At 43.8% G+C, this 21,862-nt stretch overlaps 2 protein-coding genes across 2 annotated transcripts in view; both read right to left on the minus strand.

The window, feature by feature from the left end:
• Window positions 1-21,862, minus strand: part of LOC126236228 (cuticle protein 18.6-like) — a 218,521-nt gene that overhangs the window by 178,064 nt on the left and 18,595 nt on the right. The gene's annotated exons all lie outside the window — the stretch shown is intronic.
• Window positions 14,660-16,563, minus strand: LOC126236226 (cuticle protein 18.6-like). The gene is made up of 2 exons (XM_049945358.1): window positions 16,537-16,563; window positions 14,660-15,345 (listed from the first exon to the last, which is right to left on the minus strand). The coding sequence occupies exons 1-2, from the start codon at window positions 16,546-16,548 to the stop codon at window positions 14,755-14,757; spliced, it is 603 nt and encodes a 200-aa protein (XP_049801315.1). The 5' UTR covers window positions 16,549-16,563; the 3' UTR covers window positions 14,660-14,754.

A 21,862-nucleotide genomic window follows, 5' to 3' on the forward strand; every position in this document is an offset into this window, starting at 1 on the left:
TAGTGCCGTTGGGCCTTCATGGCTTGTTCGGGCGTACTTAAGTTTTAGTGACTCGCGTTACTGAAGGGGGTGGAAAAGTTGTTGACTGCTTAGTGAGAAAAAATTAATTAATAATTCTGAAAATCAGAAACACACGCAATTTGAGGATGAGAGATAGAATCGTTAGTCGCAGCACTCGAAATGGATTTACATTAGCGAGAGAGGTACGAACAAGTTATATCCCAGTGCCATATTTCACTATTATTGTTATTTTTTCGATCTAGAAAAAAAAATATCTGTCTCGGGGGTGGGGTTGTTTGGGGCAAGAGACCCACCAGCGAGGTCATCGGTCTCATCGGATTAGGGAAGGACGGATGTTAACCTCCCAAGTAATAAAATAATTATAGATAGTATTCACATTCAGCGTAACCTCCGAATAAATAAATTCCGTAACCTCGCAATAGTAACGTGACTAACCTCCCAATAAAAACTGTGACTCATATATAACCTTTCAATAATTATCTGTCTGTGAATCTTAACTGATAAATTTGGACGTCAGCAGTGCTGCGTCATGGCCCTGAAAGCTCATACTGAATAAATTGAAAATTCTTACCTCAGTGAAGTCGCAGGATAACGCGTATATGTCTGCTCCTATAAGAAATTTTTCAGGCGCAGCCCAGTGCAATGCTAGCCGATAGATTTGTCATGTATAAAAGGAACAACTGATTTTTCTTTACAATAATCGGGATGACCATGGATTGGAGAAATTAGTAAATTCTTTAAATTGAGATGAATGATTGTCAAAAGTTAATTTTTATAAGAAAGATTATTATCAAGAGATTTTTTTTTTACATTTACATGGGACTTGATATAACAGTAGTACATGTGCGTGAGGCTGCTTTTACCTTATACTACATCGTTCAGGTACCGCCATCGTTCCCCATGACCGGCGCAGCCAACTCCATACACCAGACGTCTAGCTACTACTTACTACTACTGCCATACAGTTCGTACTGCATACAACACTGCTCTTTGGTCTGAGCGATTCTCTTATAGCTTACATATCGAAGGCAGCGCGTGAGCAATCCATCGAAATTGCATCTGCTCGAGTGCGCTAGCAACAAATTCCTTAGTCATGGACCTCTTACACGGGGAAGGAAGTCGGCCGTGCCCTTCCAAAGGGGCCATCCCGGCATTGGCCTGGAGCGATCTAGGGAAATCACAGAAAACCTAAAGCAGGATGGCCGGACGCCGGACTGAACCGTCGTCCTCCCGAATGCGAGTCCAGTGTGCTAACCACTGCGCCAGCTCGCTCGCTAAATACCTGTCTCGCTTTAGATTTCTATGCAGGAGGCAGAGGGCTTCTCTGATGAGCTGACCTGGAGAAAACTATTAATCTTACGTTTTGATCGTGGAATCGAAAAGTTAAAGACTGCAAGCTCTTCAAAAGGGTGAGAATTATACTCGATTAATTTTTACGTACTGCCCAAGAGGCCATTTTGACACTGTCCAAGCCGCGCGGGATTAGCCGAGCGGTCTAGGGCGCTGCAGACATGGACTTTGCGCCTGGTCCCGGCGGAGGTTCGAGTCCTCCCTCGGGCACGGGTGTGTTTGTCCTTAGGATAATTTAGGTTAAGTAGTGTGTAAGCTTACGGACTGATGACCTTAGCAGTTAAGTCCCATCAGATTTCACACACATTTGAACATTTTGACACTGTCCAAGGCTTCCAGGAACCGTTTACCTCCTTTTACAAAAAAATGGATCTGAGCACTATGGGACTTAACATCTGTGGTCAGCAGTCCCCAAGAGCTTAGAACTACTTAAACCTAACTAACCTAAGGACATCACACACATCCATGCCCGAGGCAGGATTCGAACCTGCGACCGGAGCGGTCACGCAGTTCCAGACTGTAGCGCCTAGAACCGCTCGGCCACAGCGGCCGGCCCCTCCTTTTACAGCCTCGAAGAAGAAGTCATAGAACAACATTATTCACTGGAAAGGTTCTATTCAACGCTAAAAAGTAAAGATACCCAAATGTGACGAAACAAGTTTATCATTAGCATATCTACTGTTTTTCTACAGAGATCGTAATATTCCATCTGGCACCGAAATTATTCAGTATTAATCTTCACTGCTCCCTTGGGCGAAGTCTGTGCAGTCCACTCTCAAACGGCTGGGCCCAGTTCACCAAATATTTGACATACTATCTTTCATTTGTGCCATACTGTTCTCGGATATTTTACAATCTTAGTATTCATTGCTGTCCATGTTGCTTTCAGGTTTCGTTACCTCGTGCGTGGTACTTTCAAGTATCAATTTTTACAGTAACGTCAAATGGTCTGTCGTTCTGTTCTTTTATCCGTAGTAACGCTCACAGTACTGTCTTCACACACAAAAAAATCCTTATAACGCATCTAACTACATCGCATAACTTATCAATCATCACGATAGATTCATAAAAAGTGATTTCTGTCTTTGTACATATTTTATTCATTCATATTTCAACCATACAACAAAACAAGTGTTTTTCAGTTATCTTCAGTGATCTGGTGATCCCAAAAGGCACGACGGGGCAAATACAGCAGTTGCTGCATACGGCTTTCAATGTTGGAAGGACTTTGCGAAAAGATTTTGAGATCTAGTTCTGCTGCATGATATGAGGTCAATCTCGACCTGAGAAAAAGTATAACGAAGCTGCAGTCAATAGTACATTGGCAGTTCTCTTCATCGAGTTTTTCCATTGAACTGAAATATGACTGGTACAAATCAGTTTTAAGCATTTCTTTGCCGATAATCCTTAATGCAACGATTTTGTATCATAATAATTGGTTGCTCATTATTTTCTGTTAACAAAATATACATATTTGAAAGGATAAATTGAAAAAAAAGAAATAGAAATATGAACCGAAAAAGTGAAATAACAGTTTCCATAATACAACAACATATGTACAACAAATAACTGGAATAAAAATGAAACGTTAGATATTTTAATTAGGTATAAGGGGCGTTCGAAAAGAAACCAACGGGAGGCATAATTACAGAAACCAGTACTTGTGTGTTAGAAGTATTGACCCTGGCTGTTGAGACACTTGTCCCACTGTGAAAAGGTGGTGAACGGTTGTCTCATGAAATTCCCGGGGCTGCAATGCCAACCAGTTCTACATGAGCAGCTGGACATCGTCGTCCACACGAGTGCAGGAACGGTTATGCTGACGTTATTCTTTGACCAAGATGGGCCCCTTCTGATTCTCTGCCTGCAGCACGGGACAACAGTGAATGCCCAGTGTTACTCGCAAACCTTGACCACCCTTTGCCAAGCAGTCAGATCAAAACGACCAGGCAATCTCACCCGTGGCGTCACTCTGCACCACAACAATGCAAAACCTCATACGGCCAACACAGTCGTGGCACTCCTGCAGAAATTCAAATGGGAAGTCCTCGGCTACCCTCCATACAGGCCGGACCTCTCTCCCTGTGATTAAGCCATTTTTGGTCCCCTTAAAAAGGCTCTGAGGTGCAAACGATGCACCTCGGACGACGACTTCCAGCTGTACGTGCGGATCTGGTTAACATCGCAGCCCCGGGAATTTTATGAGACAACCATTCACCGCCCTGTCTCACAGTGAGACAACTGTCTCAACAGCCAGACTCAATATTTCTAACATACAGGTACTGGTTTCTGTAATTATGCCTCCGGCTCGTTTCTTTTTGAACACCCCTGACATATTGTACGTACTCCAACAGCACATTGTGTAAGACTTATTTTCCAAAAATGGTATTGCAGAAACTATCTTCCTCATACATGGATGTATGTGGAATGCGAGTTTCTTTAATTCATGTTGTAATAAAGTTTCTGTTTTGCAGAATTCATTAATGGTGTAGGGGTGATTTCTAAATTTTCTGATTTCTTTCAAAAGTTGGATATACAGCTTTCGAGATCGTCAGTTACACTTCAACTTTTATATAAAAATCTTTTTTATATTTCATTGTTTCGAAGCTATTCCCTCTAAACCTAATGCGTCGAATTAGCTTTCGCTGTGTGTTTTACCCCTTAAACGAGAAAATAGGCAAAAACAAAAGTACTTATTGCTTTATTTTGCTCCATACAAACACCTGCCAAATTCTATCAAAATTTTTCATTGACTCTTGTGAATGTTCCTTGTGAGTGTAACGATATACCTGCCTCCTGCAGGCATAGTGAGCATGCTACTTAACATCCCATGTTTAAGTTTTAATATCATAATGTAGAACTCAGCTATGTTTATTACATAATCACAAGGCCGGCCGGTATGACCGAGCGGTTCTAGGTGCTACAGTCTGGAACCGCGCGACCGCTACGGTCGCAGGTTCGAATCCTGCCTCGCGCATGGATGTGAGTGATGTCCTTAGGTTAGTCAGGTTTAAGGAATTCTATGTTCTATGGGACTGATGACCTCAGAAGTTAAGTCCCATAGTGCTCAGAGCTATTTGAACCATTGTGAACCATAATCAGAAACAAACTTTTAAAAATACCAACGAAGTACAGCTTCTTGCATGAATAGATATACCATATCCCTGATGGCTGCGAATGCAAGTTCTCAGTTGTAAAACTCAGTGTAGGTCACCCAGCACACAGAAGCCACGAAAGACAGTCTGGAACGAGCAGCGCAAGAAGTTTGCTCCACCCAACGTGGACAACTTGGACAGGCTAGTGTACAGGCTAGTGCACGTTGCGATTGGTTCAAAGCTATAGACATTCATTTGTCGTGGAAGCAAGAAGTGTCATTCAGGCAGAATGCATTAGTAAATGCCGGCCGCGGTGGTCTAGCGGTTCTAGGCGCTCAGTCCGGAACCGCGGGACTGCTACGGTCGCAGGTTCGAATCCTGCCTCGGGCATGGATGTGTGTGATGTCCTTAGGTTAGTTACGTTTAAGTAGTTCTAAGTTCTAGGGGACTGATGACCACAGATGTTAAGTCCCATAGTGCTCAGAGCCATTTAAACCATTTTAGCCATTAGTAAATTACGAGCTTAGGCAGTAGTGTGATCACGTGTTTGAACGGCATGTATACTACGTATGTAGCTTCAAAACTGACTTTACGTAAGTGACTCACACAGTCATGAGCATCTTAGAACGAAGAAATGTCCAGAGTAAAAGAAGACCGGGCAGATTATTGTTCAGAGAGCTGTTTATAGCTTGTGAAGGGACTGTGAAGTCAAATTACTCATGGCACATCGCACAACTGCTTTACCGCTCCCTTTGATATTGTACACATTTCAGTGCTACGAAATTATTGAAATCCTCCAAGAGTATTTCAGTGAGCCCAGTCCCACTGTTTTGGTATAAAATCAAAATGCGGTAAGAAAGACAATCTGAATATGAGGGACCACATATCTGCAAACAGCAAGCACTTCACAATCAATTAGTGAACATTCGAAGTGTCCCATGTCATGTAAATAATCCCAAGCTTTATCTTCACAGCGTCGACTGTGTAACATTGGATATGCACCATTTCTCACCTTTTCTCACCTAATACAACACAGTAAACAAATTTGTAGAGTACTAACTAAGGAATGAGGCAAGTCAACTGAGCTCTATTTTGGTAGCCTGAGATAAACTGAAACTAAACTATTATTCACATCTGACATTCATGTGCTCCTTTGCAGTTACCATGCACTTTGCTGTACTTTTTTTTTTATCAGGACTCGAACCAGAAACCAGGGATCTCCAGCTTACTGCCTTTCCTACCAACTTTTCTTTCTATGTATTTATTCTTTCAAGCCAAATTAAATAAGAATTGTTGGACATTTCCAATTTTTACATAAATTTGTTATTTTAAATAAATAATATTTATCAGTCTTCTTTTCTAAACTCACGACAAAATGAGTTAATAGCTACGGTGAAAAAACAAAAAATCTCAGGGCACAAAGGCTCTTCTTTTTGTTTCTAGCAGCCACAGTCCGGTGGATTCTTGTATTTTAGAAAGAAGAAAAACTAGTCATGAGGAGACGTTATACAGAGTATATGATCTTTGTTTGTGATCGTTTCTTTCTTTCTTGCTTTACATAATTAATAAATGGCTGCAATAGCAGAGCACATACGAAAGAAAACAAATGAGCCTGCTGTTTCAAAGCCATCCGTGAATTAAACACATGTAAGGAAAAATGTTGAGAAGGTGAAGAGAAAAAGGATAATGAAGAAAGTAGGAAGAGTTGCTATGCCATGCATCCCGTCGTCTCGCCGTCAGTACCAACGCCGTCCTATAGTTGGAGAGGGTGGGGGCGTTTCCTGCCTTGGTGGAGCGTTTCGTCGATTTTCCAGCTCCTGGGCGGGTTTTAAATAGTTCTCGAAAGAGGCCCTATTGTGTCGATGTCTGCGCGGAGTGTGGTATTGCACTTGGATACGTGTCCAGAAGTCCGCCGTATCGATGATGTCGCCCCGGAAGAGGTATTTGAAAGCCCAGCCACTGATCCGTGTGGTGGCGTGCCATTTAGACGATGGAAAATAAGTCTCATCAGGATATATCGGCATGGTAGGAGAGACGTGATGCGAGGGCAGTCGGAGGTAGAAAGTCGCAATCTTCAACACAAGGGTCCAGACAGCTGCTGCTGCACCACACTGAAAATTGTGTAAATCCGTATCTTCGACATTGTAATTGAGGCACAGGGTAACCCCACCAGCGCGATGCGGAGCAGTTCCTACCTTGTAGTATATTTGCCGTTGATGAGAAATAACCTCGTCGTGGTGATGTCAGTGTTATGGTATAGTTTGTGGCTCGTTTTTCAAACTGTAGACCAGAAAACCAGGGGCCTATGTGCTTCAACAGAATTTAAGCGTGGGTACGATCGGAGAAGGCGGTAGATGCGGGGATATTCGTCTTCCAGCCTGGGGAGCGCGGTGCATATGTAGCAGTATTCCGGAAAGTAAAGTACGGTGTGTGGCATTGGAAGTGGGCTATGTACCAACGATGTCAGAAGGCGTCTCGAAATAAACGCGAATTTGGCTGTCAGCATTCCAGTGAAACTAATATAATGGGTTTTCCACAACTGGTGAATAGTATTTTTGTGAAGTGCTGAGCTGAGGTCCTAGCTCTTACGTCAACAAGCCGGAGGCCACCATCCCGCTTCGGTAAGATAAGGTTGGTTGGTTGGTTGGTTTGGGGAAGGAGACCAGACAGCGTGGTCATCGGTCTCATCGGATTAGGGAAGGACGGGGAAGGAAGTCGGCCGTGCCCTTTCAGAGGAACCATCCCGGCATTTGCCTGGAGTGATTTAGGGAAATCACGGAAAACCTAAATCAGGATGGCCGGACGCGGGATTGAACCGTCGTCCTCCCGAATGCGAGTCCAGTATCTAACCACTGCGCCACCTCGCTCGGTCGGTAAGATAAGGGCATCATACTCGACCTTGACGATGTTTCCGGGACATATAAGATACCGGAAGGCTGCCTGTAGTCTGGCCGCCATAGTCGCAGTGATGGGCATAATCTGCGCGATCTGAGCTGCCAGGTGTGTATTGACAAAAGTGAGCGTCTGGCAACATACTCAGTAAGCGTAGGGTGGCTCTCTATGGTTGCCCGCATGCGTTTCAATAGCGCCCGAAAACTGATCGTCAAGGTACAGCGAATGTCTCGCGTGTACACCTCTCTGAGAGAGCGGAGGGTGTCCACCGGCAGAAAGAGAGCCGCGCTATCTGTGGGATGGCCACAGTCGTTCTTAATAGGGCATGGTTTTGCGACCTTCATAGCACTCCCTCTCCCTGCACTGTAAAGGGTAAAACCCATTGCTGCCGCGCGGGATTAGCCGAGCGGTCTGGGGCGCTGCAGTTACGGACTGTGCAGCTGGTCCCGGCGGAGGTTCGAGTCCTCCCTCGGGCTTGGGTGTGTGTGTTTGTCCTTAGGATAATTTAGGTTAGGGACTGATGACCTTAGCAATTAAGTCCCATAAGATTTCACACACATTTGAACATTATTTGAACAAAACCCATTGCATCGTGGCTTGTATTTCGGCCACTGAATATGCGAAGAGTGGCAAGTCGTTCGCGTAGGTACGGAAGCGGAACACGTGCTCCCAGAGTGAAATACCCATCAAGCTTCGCCGTAGTCCGCAGATAAATGGTCCCATCGCAATGGTGTAAAGCGAGGTCGACAGTGGGCAATCCTGCCGTACTGAGCGTTCCATCCGTATAGATTCTCTGCGTCTTGACGAGAAGCCTGGACATCGCCCCTTCAATGAGGTACGTGATTCCATCTGCGTGAACTTTGGGGGAATCACTATCCAGTCCATTATTGCGTTGAGAAATGCGTGACTGCCACGGTCAAACGTTTGATTGAAGTGATCTTGTGGATGACATCGGAAGTTCACTGAGGCTTTTTGCGAATGATGCTGTGGTATATCGAGAGGTTGTAACAATGGAAAATTGTACTGAAATGCAGGAGGATCTGCAGCGAATTGACGCATGGTGCAGGGAATGGCAATTGAATCTCAATGCGGACAAGTGTAATGTGCTGCGAATACATAGAAAGAAATATCCCTTATCATTTAGCTACAGTATAACAGGTCAGCAACTGGAAGCAGTTAATTCCATAAATTATCTGGGAGTAGGCATTAGGAGTGATTTAAAATGGAATGACCATCTAAAATTAATCGTCCGTAAAGCAGATGCCAGACTGAGATTCATTGGAAGAATCCTAAGGAAATGCAATCCGAAAACAAAGGAAGTAGGTTACAGTACACTTGTTCGCCCACTGCTTGAATACTGCTCAGTAGTGTGGGATCCGTACCAGATAGGGTTGATAGAAGAGATAGAGAAGATCCAACGGAGAGCAGCGCGCTTCGTTACAGGATCATTTAGTAATCGCGGAAGCGTTACGGAGATGATAGATAAACTTCAGTGGAAGACTCTGCAGGAGAGACGCTCAGTAGCTCGGTACGGGCTTTTGTTGAAGTTTCGAGAACATACCTTCACCGAGGAGTCAAGCAGTATATTGCTCCCTGCTACGTATATCTCGCGAAGAGACCATGAGGATAAAATCAGAGAGATTAGAGCCCACACAGAGGCATACCGACAATCCTTCTTTCCATGAACAATACGAGACTGGAATAGAAGGGAGAACCGATAGAGGTACTCAAGGTACACTCCGCCACACACCGTCAGGTGGCTTGCGGAGTATGGATGTAGATGAAGATGTAGATTGAAATCGATGGAGACTGAAACGCGTATCAGTCGGAAGTGCGTTGCCACGGCGACCACATCTCGATAATCACCGAGGGCAGTGTGGGTGTTATTATCGCCACCTAAACAGATTTATTCATGGGACACATAGCATAGCTAGAAGACGCATGGAAATCTTGAAATCGGAATTTAGTAACCTGACAGGCCAGTAACTATCAAGCCGTGTTCCTCCTGCAGGTTTCGGGACTTGTAATACCGAAAATGCAGATAAAATACCTTCTGCACCATTCCAAAGTTTTCGCCGTTTTATATCCGTTGATAACTTGTATTGTACTTATGATTCTGAAGCTGTAAACTTCACTACAGAAACTATATTTCATATGTAATCGGTGTAAAAATGTGTTTATTTCTAACTGTATATAATTGATTGTAATTATAATGAAAATATTGTAAAGTGCTCGGTAATAACCAAGGTACCTTTATTTAAATGTATCCATCGTAACGACGAAATGGAATTAGCTGTGCCGTTGTTCATCTTTGCGTATGGAGAGTCTCTGCCGCGTTGCGACCAGAGAGGAGGCAGAACACCTTTTCATGAGTGTTTGTGGGGCGCGCCCACCGACGTAGTGTGCAGCTATGCTCGCACCAGCGTAGACGCGCCTGATTCGTTAATACGCGAGTATTGATAAGACGATAGGACTGGACAAGCGGAGGAAGCTGCAAGTCTAAATATTGCGTGTCCCATAATTATCCGTGGCTCTGGAGACGACTCGGGGCTCTAGTCGAACAGCAGCAAAAGCAACAACGGCAGCGCAGCATTGTCGTCGGATACATTCTTCGTCGTCCGCACAGCTACAGCCCGTAAAACTGTTAAGTGAAAAATTATAAACTTACGTAGGTATTACCAAGCAAAGTTTCTGTCACAAAGTATGGCTAAGCTCAATAATAACCTGCAGTAGTTAAAACTTGTAGAGCACCTGCGCTGTCATTGTCCTCAGACATTATTACCAAGCAGTGTCCCTTTCCTTTCCATGCAAACACCGAGTGCCGTAAGACGGTTCAAATGGCACTAAGAACTATGGAACTTAACATCTGTGGCCATCAGTCCCCTAGACGTAGAACTACATAAACCTAACTAACCTAAGGACATCACACACATCCATGCCCGAGGCAGGATTCGAACCTGGGACCGTAGCAGCAGCGCCGTTCCGCACTGAAGCGTCTAGAAGAGGCTCGCCCAAAAGTGTCATAAGAATAGGAAAATTGGCTAACTATTTATTGCCAGTTTTATGTATTTGCTAATGACCAGTTTCGGTCGAAATTTTCTGCCTGAGTAACTTTTCATTATTGTATTGCATAACAGATGCTACTTAAAGCAAATTAAAATTTCACTGGCAAAACCAATAACTATAGATCCATCACAAATTAAGAGTACGCAGTTTCGTTTATTATGTATTTAGCTTGGTGAGTGACTACTCCTGCTACGGTCGCAGGTTCGAATCCTGCCTCGGGCATGGATGTGTGTGATGTCCTTAGGTTAATTAGGTTTAAGTAGTTCTAAGTTCTAGGGGACTAATGACCTCAGATGTTAAGTCCCATAGTGCTCAGAGCCATTTGAACCATTTTTGACTACTCCTGGTTTGGTATGTATTGTATTGCTGTTATTTTAAAAGGAAAATCAGTTGCTCAATGGCTTAAACTAAATTCAGTTCAATCTTTCAATAATCAGAAGTAAACTGCTCGCCTCTTTCTACTGGAAGGAATTTTTTTTTCTATAACGCAGTTTAAGTTAAGCCAGTCATTCATTTAACCAGTAACTCCATTTAATTTTACTTTCAAAATTTAGTATTTCAGAATTATTAACTGTAAACTCTGTGCTTTCTGATTCATTTATTTTCTCATGAACTGTTGTTCTGTGGGAAAGCGTGACAACCTTTGCTAAAATTTCTTTGCCATTACAGTTCTCACGATTCTGGAGATTTATTGCCCTAGCGGGCGGGCGACCGTTTAATTAATTTTTTTAGCTAATCAGTATTTTCTTTGTGTTATTAGTGATTTTTGTAGTAAATGTTACGTGGTACCCCTCTTCCCCCTGTGCAGATAGAGAGCGACTGCACTATAGTCCACCCATTTCAAAATTATCATTAGTATTTGGGTTCACTTTAGAATAGATTCTTCTTCAGAAGAGCCTGTTATACATTTTTCTCCAACTAAAAGGTGTTATTTTCCTTCGGAGACGATAGCCTTACTCACTGTAAATTTACATTAGGCATATGCAATCACGGTCAGTTACATCGCAAACCAGTAGGCCGATTAGGAAGTGGGAGGTTATTGACTGGTATGAGTAAGCGTTTCAAGGACGTTGGTGGCGGCAGTACAGCGCCAGACAAAGCTCCTAGTACATGTCTCTCCAGCGTGGCAACATCAGATCTTGGAAAGTTCTGTAAAACTCGAGCGGTAACCGTCTGGGCCGAGAGACCGATTCAGTGATCCATTGTCCACAGGTCCAAGGATATCGTCGGCCATCACTTCCGCAATAACGAGGGTTGTTGCCGCGGCGTCCAGTGTACGATGGATCTCCTGGGGAACCTCAGCAATAGCATCTGCACCATCGGTATTTCTTGAAGGTGGTGTCTGTAGTGCGTCGTGAAGGCATCAGCGATGGCAGCTTGCGATGTCAGCCGTCGTCCATCAGGTAGGTCTAAAATTGACAGTAAGGTCTGTCGACGTCGACAAACGTAATGAACGATATCATGCATAGAAAGTTCTTCACCATTGATTTGTCTTGGCCGCGTGGTCGTATAATAGCGTCTTCCAGTCTGCACTTGGTCAAGGTTAAAATTTTTATCTTGATGAATTGAGCTTCTTTTAGACAATCTTGGGACGGAGGACGGTCTATGAGGTAGCATTGAGCGTTATAGTAGAAATCTGTTGTGAGGTAGTTCCACTTGACTCTGGCTCTAAAAAAATGGCTCTGAGCACTATGGGACTTAACATCTAAGGTCATCAGTCCCCTAGAACTTAGAACTACTTAAACCCAACTAACCTAAGGACATCACACACATCCATGCCCGAGGCAGGATTCGATATTGCGACCGTAGCAGTCGCGCGGTTCCGGACTGAAGCGCCTAGAACCGCTCGTCCACCGCGGCCGGCTCTGGCATCAGAAGAAGATTAGTCGTGTACGCAATCAGATTTTTGCGGCACCTCTTCGTCCTGCGAAGTTGACTCAGTGGACGATTCTGATGTCTTGCGGCGTTTGGGCTACTTTTCCTTCCGACAATGTGTGACGGTATCTGCGGAAGGAAGAGACTCGCGTCGTACAGGTGCAAACGACGCGGCTGGAATAACTCGGTCTTTAGTCTGCATAAGAGTCTCACGGCTATCCTTGTGAACTTCGAGTGTGGGTGTGTCCTGTTGGAAGTTATGTTAACGGACAGCACTGTCGGTGGCAAGGTGCTGTAACGCCTTTAGTTGTGCCAGTCCTGGGAAAGCGTTATGAACTGCGTCTTGCGACCGCCATACAGGTGAGTGGAAAGGCGGTTGTGGTTCGGTCGGTGTTCGTGTCGTCGTGTCGTAGTGTGATGCAGCGTTGCAATTTTTCATTACGGACGTGGCTCTCTTTGCCACAAACAGAAACATGTTCAGGGTTGTACGCCGTGAGTCATCACTACTAGGTAGCCGCCTACGAAAATGTACCCATGTTTCGACTATATGTCTGTGTACTAGAGGAACGGAGGGTTCCAAATGATTGGAAAAGAGCACAGGTAGTCCCGGTCTTCAAGAAGGGTCGTCGAGCAGATGCGCAAAACTATAGACCTATATCTCTGACGTCGATCTGTTGTAGAATTTTAGAACATGTTTTTTGCTCGAGTATCATGTCGTTTTTGGAAACCCAGAATCTACTACGTAGGAATCAACATGGATTCCGGAAACAGCGATCGTGTGAGACCCAACTCGCTTTATTTGTTCATGAGACCCAGAAAATACACTCCTGGAAATTGAAAAAAGAACACATTGACACCGGTGTGTCAGGCCCACCATACTTGCTCCGGACACTGCGAGAGGGCTGTACAAGCAATGATCACACGCACGGCACAGCGGACACACCAGGACCCGCGGTGTTGGCCGTCGAATGGCGCTAGCTGCGCAGCATTTGTGCACCGCCGCCGTCAGTGTCAGCCAGTTTGCCGTGGCATACGGAGCTCCATCGCAGTCTTTAACACTGGTAGCATGCCGCGACAGCGTGGACGTGAACCGTATGTGCAGTTGACGGACTTTGAGCGAGGGCGTATAGTGGGCATGCGGGAGGCCGGGTGGACGTACCGCCGAATTGCTCAACACGTGGGGCGTGAGGTCTCCACAGTACATCGATGTTGTCGCCAGTGGTCGGCGGAAGGTGCACGTGCCCGTCGACCTGGGACCGGACCGCAGCGACGCACGGATGCACGCCAAGACCGTAGGATCCTACGCAGTGCCGTAGGGGACCGCACCGCCACTTCCCAGCAAATTAGGGACACTGTTGCTCCTGGGGTATCGGCGAGGACCATTCGCAACCGTCTCCATGAAGCTGGGCTACGGTCCCGCACACCGTTAGGCCGTCTTCCGCTCACGCCCCAACATCGTGCAGCCCGCCTCCAGTGGTGTCGCGACAGGCGTGAATGGAGGGACGAATGGAGACGTGTCGTCTTCAGCGATGAGAGTCGCTTCTGCCTTGGTGCCAATGATGGTCGTATGCGTGTTTGGCGCCGTGCAGGTGAGCGCCACAATCAGGACTGCATACGACCGAGGCACACAGGGCCAACACCCGGCAGCATGGTGTGGGGAGCGATCTCCTACACTGACTGTACACCACTGGTGATCGTCGAGGGGACACTGAATAGTGCACGGTACATCCAAACCGTCATCGAACCCATCGTTCTACCATTCCTAGACCGGCATGGGAACTTGCTGTTCCAACAGGACAATGCACGTCCGCATGTATCCCGTGCCACCCAACGTGCTCTAGAAGGTGTAAGTCAACTACCCTGGCCAGCAAGATCTCCGGATCTGTCCCCCATTGAGCATGTTTGGGACTGGATGAAGCGTCGTCTCACGCGGTCTGCACGTCCAGCACGAACGCTGGTCCAACTGAGGCGCCAGGTGGAAATGGCATGGCAAGCCGTTCCACAGGACTACATCCAGCATCTCTACGATCGTCTCCATGGGAGAATAGCAGCCTGCATTGCTGCGAAAGGTGGATATACACTGTACTAGTGCCGACATTGTGCATGCTCTGTTGCCTGTGTCTATGTGCCTGTGGTTCTGTCAGTGTGATCATGTGATGTATCTGACCCCAGGAATGTGCCAATAAAGTTTCCCCTTCCCGGGACAATGAATTCACGGTGTTCTTATTTCAATTTCCAGGAGTGTAGTTATAATACTGTAGTTCAATTACGTACATTTGGGAGAGCTATCGTAATTTAGCGTACATTGGAATGGTTGGGATTGGGATGAGAATGAAAATACGTAATAATGAACCACTTAATAGTTTAGACAAATATTATATTGCTGTTTTGAAATGGATACAAAAATTTGTACGAAGTGAGGATGAGTAGTTGGTTGGTTGGTCCATGTCAGTCCTTAACCATGGTAGGCGCCACCATAGGCCAGAGCGGGAGCGTAGGCAGCCCTAGCGATGGGGGCGGCGTAGGCAGCCCTGGCGATGGGAGCGGCGTAAGCCCTGGCGGGGGCGGCGACGGCCACGGGGGCGTGGGCGACGGCCACGGGGGCGGCGACGGCGGGGTGGGCGCCGGCCTCCTTGTGCACGACGGCGTTGAAGCCGTTGACGGGGTCAGCCGTGTAGTCGACGGTGCGGATGGAGCCGTCGGGTTCGGCCAGGCTGTAGCTGCCCTGGACGACGTCTCCGCTGCGGCTCTCGTGCTGTGTCTTGGAGTCACCAGTGTGGGCGTCCTGGACGTTGTAGGCGAAGCTGTACTCGGGGTGCGGGTCGTACTCCACGGCGGCGGGGGCGGCGGCGACAGCTGGGGCGTAGGCCCTGGCTACAGGGGCGGCGTAGGCCCTAGCGACGGGGGCGGCGTAACGAGCGATGGGGGCGGCGTAGGCTGAGGCGGCGTATCCTCGGGCAGCCAGAGGTGCGCCGGGGGCGTAGACGGCGGGGGCGCCCAGGTAGCCGGCGCTTGCCACGGCCACCACCACGGACAGGACGATCAACTGCAAAGAAACAGAACACTGTTATCATTCCCGCTGTCGTCTCAGTCTCATACAAAAACTGCTACCTCTTTTGTGTAGAACATTTTTTTTCCAGTATTGGTATGGCCCTGTAGAAGGTATCTGCAATATTCCTACGTGGGAATCTGACGTCAACAAAGCTTTGGCCAAAATAAAGTGGAGATTTTCTGCTTTATGAAGTGACCATTCGAAGCAAAACAACTAAAGCAGGGACATGGCTCTTCGATAAGCGCTACTGACCAGTAGAACATGTGCTTTACATGTAATTCTATGGAATATATAATTGTAGCTGCATCCATTGGACTGATATTCTAGGACATTCTGCAATGCTTTTTTTTCTTTTTTTTTCTTTTTCGAGGCAATCTCTGTTACGAGATGGTAGGTCCGCAACTCTTCAGTACGGAGGAAATTGGATAATTTTTTCAAATTCGTCTGTCTCAGTTGCACTGATATAAAATTCAGCTAAGTGGTTACCGATTTTGCGCTGACACGCCCATTCTCAAACGATACACCTTGCTATTAACAGTAATTATTCATACAATATAGTGCCAAAAGGCACAAACAACTTCTATACAGGAAAGTATACAGCGGGGAACAAATACCCTCATCGTTGACCTTAGCCCATGTGTCCGTTCCATTTTCCTCTACCTTCTCCCGTTCCTTCTATTATCTCCCTCTCCCTCTCTCTCTGTCTCTCCCCTTTTTTTTAAATAGAAAAGGAAGTTCAGGTAGCTAACACTGTTTGTCAAAGGCGCGTATCCTTATTTAAATGGTAATGCAATGCAGTATACCAATGTCTTACAATTCCAAAAGTTTCTCAGATATCTCTGCATAATGTAGTAATTATTGTTTCTTCTGAATAGCGCGAATGTCCATTGTTTCTTTGATAATCGTCCTGACTCAAGTAGCCTAAAAATTAGACATGGAAGCACTTGGATGTTTTAAAACACGATCTCATTATTGTGTTACGAAAATAAAAAAAAAATCGCCGTCTGAGGTATGTCTGTCGTTCATTACCGTCTGTTGTGTTCAATTCTTCTCCATTTATACGTGATGGACAGATTTCTTGTCCCTCGTTTACGAGAGGTGAAAGTAAACTCAGATTAATGCTTGGCAAAGCCGTCGCCACGGCGCCAGCTAAACACGAGAGTGCGCTGCTGCCGGCTGCCTCACCTTGCACGCCATGCTGCTGCTGCTACGTTCCACTGCTGTGTGCCTGCTTGAGCGGCGGTCACTGATTATATAGCCACAGCCGGCGCCGCCTGGTCCCCCCCGCGGCGCAAAATTTTTGCCATTCACCGCGGTAAACCTGACCCCTGTCGCGCTTGTCGCGTGCATACTTTCTACGTTGCAAAAGGCAGTGGCGAGTGTCGGCAGACATAAAGAAAGTGCAGATTACCTTTAATGTTTACTTTTTACGAGCAAATTTGAATAAAACATTGCAATTTGCATTCCATTTTACTTAAAATGTGCTGGACGAAAATTAAAAAAAATAATAATTTTAAGCTCAGTTTCATTTTTTACATAATATACATTGATACATTAGTTCAAAAGAACACAAATTACATGGTTGGTCAGAGAACTTCGGTGAACTGTCTCAGATAATAAAGGAAACAAAAGTTAGAAACAAAATACTTTTACTGGTCTTGAAAAGTATTCACCATTAGCTTCAACACACTCCTGACATTTGTCGTATGGCTGTTGCAAACCGACAGCAAACGTATCTTGTGGAGTCGCTCGAAGCACCATGGTCAAGTGTTTATGGATATCCACGTCAGTGCAAGAGATGAGACTCGTTGCTGTCAGTATGTTCCATTGACGATGCGGCAGTAAGTGCATGGTCCGACACAAGGAAAGTTACACTGTTCTCACCTACGTATTCCATACCCTTAGACATTAAGAGGAACTTCGCAGAACAGAAAGAACTGTGTATTAAAAGTGGACTCATTTCCATAAATAAATTCTCTTGGCTAAGAGTACCGCAGATTTTCGTTTCAGCACTACTTCCGAGTTATATAAGGATATGGAGAGGTAAACGGTGGTCACTGACAGGTGCAATTATTCTCTTGTTTTCCACATTCTTCTGATGACGTTAAGAAAAGGAACGTGAAATATTTCACAATCTGTGTATGTGATTCCAGTGTTACTCCCGTTTACTGAAGGGGATATAAAATTGTTGATTGCTTGGTGAGAGAAAAATAATTTAATGATTTTGAAAATCACATACGCACCCAATTTGAGGATGATTCTCGAAAGAATCGTTAGTTACAGCGCACAAAATGGATTTACTTTAGCGATAGAGATACGAACGGATTATGCCCTTGTGTCGCATTTCATTGGTTGTAGTTAATTTTACGATCTAGAAAAAAATACCTGTCTCTCCTTAGATTGGTATGCAGGAGGCAGAGGGCTTCTCTGATGAGCTGATTTTTCATTTTATGGTTTGATCGTGGAATCGGAAAGTTAAATACTGCAAGCTCTTAAGAAAGGCGAGAATTATACTCGCTTAATTTTTACGTAATATGCTAGAGGCCATTTTGACACCGTCCAAGCATTCGAGGAACTAATCCGTTTTCTCTTACCTCCTTCTACAACCTCGAAGAAGAAGACATGGGACAATAATAAGTTTGTACACCGTTTTGTTTACTTGAATGGTTATTAGTAAATAATGGTCGGACGTACTCCCATGTGCCCAAGTTCTTTTCAGCGATAAAAACTAAAGATACCTGAATGTGTCGAAACAATATCAGCCTTAACATATCTACAATTTTTCTACAGAGATCATGATATTCCATTTGGCACCGAAATTATTTATTGGAACTCTTCAGTAGCTAGCTATACTTAAAATGTGTACATTGCTATTCCTAAAATATTTCTGTAAAGTACAGGTGTCGACGTTCCCGATCATCAAGATTCAAATCCTAAACTTGGCATCCCGACTTACGCAGTTTCCTAGATGCGCTCCTGCACAAGACACGACAGTTCGTTCTTCATAATATCGAAGCTAAGAGTCTTCTTCCCTTCTTTCCTCGTCCTCTTGCTGGTCTATCAGGAAAGTTGAAACTTGTTTATTTTAAAAGTAAAGAAATATTTTTTTTTAAAGTTCAGAATTTGCTAAAGGAGAGGTCGTTCCAAGTTTTAAAGAGAGAAGGTACTTTCTATCTCCGCCTTGGTAAATTGTCCATTTTAAACGTATCCGTTCTCTGGAAGCGTTAATAGTAGGACACTTAAATTTTTTAACATACATTTACATTATACGCCAAGAAGGTGACATTTTTAGGAGTAATATATTAAATTATAATTTCGAAAAAATTTAATAGTGAACCGTTTTGGGATATATTTTTAAAATAAAAGGCCCTTTATAATAGAGCTAGAAAGCTAAAAAGATCTCACTTCATGCACCAATACTAAGACGACTGACTGTAGAATTTCATTGCTCTGGGATAAATGATTTCAGAGAAAAGGCACATTTGGCTAGAAAAAGGAGGAAGTTAAGGGAAATTAAGTTTAAAATTTTATTGGACTTACAGTGTCAAGCACTAAAGAATTATATTTCTGAAATATTGTAGGAAGACTTGGTAGGTTCATAATAGCACATAAAGTGTTGACTTCATTCCAGTGGTAAGCATGCCACACACAAATCCTTCAGATTATTTTCTTGAAATCTTTGGAAGTCAGCATCGGTATTTATTTGCTTAGGAACAAAAAACCCACGTGTTACTTATTACTTTAGGATACAACTGAATAAGAGAACAAGAACTGCTGACAGCTCAAAGGAGAGGAAATATATTCCTAGGTTTATGAATTCAGAGAATAGAAGTCACAGAGCAACAAGTGGGTGTGTTTCACTCTGCAAGCTGCCATTTAAAGTGGCATCTAGGGCCCTTAAATAAGGATTTGATCTAAATGCCTTTTATATTCGTGCGAAGACTAATTCTGACCGTCATGATCAACAATAAAAAGATTAAGATTGTCATCATTTTCATCTGTGGTCTTCTTTCTAAGTCTCATAATAGACCAGTTGCTAACTTGTTTCTGTAATTTATATCTTAAAACTGGGCCATCGCAAACTAAACATTTTAAGCACCTCAGCAGCACAACTTGATGGGCTTTGCCTGGTACTATTCTTTATACTGTTTCATCTCAGTACCACCCGGGGAAAAGCTGTGTTATATGTAAATATGGACAGTCATCATACCTAAGTATGCCAACCAAGTTCCAGGGTGGCAAAAGGAGACTCCAGTAAGAGCGCGCACCCAGCGTTAAGTGCTGAATCTGCACTTTGTTGCATGATCACCGCCATCTAGCGAATCTAGTGGAAACTGTAGGCTGCTCAGTTACTCTTCCGGAAGGAGTCTTGGGAATTTACATTTCAAATGAATTCTGTTGTATGGGCAGCTCTAGCTTGCAACGCCATGAGGCAGATGAGGGTGACCGGCTGAGAATTCTTTAAGTTGCTACGATTCTCTGAGTGCCGTGGTCATCACTACCATTTAAATTTGAAAAACACCTGTTTCGAAAGAAAGCAACTGATTCAACTGTAGTGGTTACAGTTTAAAAACAGCAGCTGGCGACAAATGCAACATAAAACTATTAAATATTCTTTTTCATATGCCTAGTATACGCTTTTTAATAGAAGAGTCATTTCGCGATTATGCAGTGATGTCGTGCCCTAAGATGAAAAAAATTTAATTTTTGTTCTGATTGAATAATCAAATGAAAATGAAGTGTGAAATTATATAACATGCTAGAAATAGTCTAATATTTGATAATGGTTTACAGTTTCTTTTTATACATTATGCTTCTGTATTCGAAATCATTTTTGAACTGATACTTCAGCATGAGCACACGGAGGCACGGAGCAGAGTTTTCTCCTGCAGAGAACGCAAAGCGTCATCTTTCATTTCATTTAACTCTCTCAAACTCGAAACAATTCAATGTACAAATATGAAACTGACATCCCTGTGTCCTGTAAGAGCTGCACTGTATTTTATTTTTGTTTTATTTACTCGTTCGGCAACAATTTGTTTTTAAGATCATGTATGGAAATTTTACGAAAATGGATTTCCTACTGATGATAGCTAATTTTCAAATTGCAAGAAACTCTTTTACTTCTGAATTTAAGTGAGCGTAATCTGCTGACAGAATCTTACAAATACGTTGGACCCTAGATCTTCATCTGGTCCAAACCAGAACTCTGTCAGATACCTACAAAATGAGATAATTTGGGCAAAATGTAGCCTGTTTGGTTTCATACGAGATGCGGATAGCTAGATTTATAATTGCCTTAACATTATTTGTTCTGAATAGATTTTGTACTCATTTCTAACACAAAAAAATTATGATTGCTAATCGAGGTGCGAATTCTTATCTTATAAGTTTGACAAAAGAATGATTGTGACACAAAATACTTTACCTAATTATTGCAGCAATTATGTTGTAAACATTGCTACAGATCTCTTCTGTATGGCAAGGACTGAATTTCTGTGATAAACTTTATTTTAACTCAGATGTCGAACAATACCCTTGTTATTAAGAGTTGAAATGTACGACAATATAATGCAGTCACTTAAACTGCTAACTCCAACGGTTCAGCTGACTTTGCCTGTGCATCATCTTTTGTGGTGAGAATGGAAGAGCTCATTTAACGCTACTCTCTTCGCCATCACATATGCTTGAAGTGACACTGTCTTTTTTAATGACCTGATTTCTTCTGTTGGATTTTCTAAAATATCTTTATTCTACCATGTTTTACAATAATATGTCTGTATGTTTGTATTTATGTATGAGTGGCGGCTTTCTTCCGGTCTTCAGTGACGACTCTCCTGACAGCTTCGTTCGCCAGCACTTCGACTGCAGAAAGAGCGGTTTTTATTATTAATGGCAATGTAATTTTTAATTTCGGCTCTTACTAATGTTACTGGCGTCGTCAGCAAGCCATCGTTTCTTTCTCCTTCAACAGCTTGCAGCTACAGAAATGTTCGGAGTGAAAACCCACATTATATCAAACTATAAACAGCAATGTACAACTGTCTGGAAAATGACTTGCTACCTTAAGTGTGGCCAATAATTTGTTAAATGTTGGATGTCCCTTTCTGGAGTAATAATCACAAACATGGCAACGTATCAGATCCACTGCAAATGAATCAATGATAGTAACGCAGTTATCCTTACAACGTATGTTACCCAGATTTTTCAGCTTCCTCTACTTTCTTGTACATTTACTTGCCAATATTATAGCAGTATTTTTGTTTGAAATCAGACCTTCAGCAGTTATTTTGAACAACTTGTTCGTGGAGACAAGCCATTCAACATAAAGTTTCTTGAAACAGGCACGTAATTCCCGAGAATTTCTCTCTGCTGACCTTATACGGATATCCCATGGGCAAGAGAGGGGCGTCGAATATTTCCACTGTATAACATTTGATGAAATTTCTTCTAACACTGTTCGGTATCACACAACAAACAATAGCAATAATAGATAAAGTATTAACCCTGC

The sequence above is a fragment of the Schistocerca nitens genome, chromosome 2 (genome assembly GCF_023898315.1).
Source record: "Schistocerca nitens isolate TAMUIC-IGC-003100 chromosome 2, iqSchNite1.1, whole genome shotgun sequence".
NCBI lineage: Eukaryota > Metazoa > Arthropoda > Insecta > Orthoptera > Acrididae > Schistocerca > Schistocerca nitens.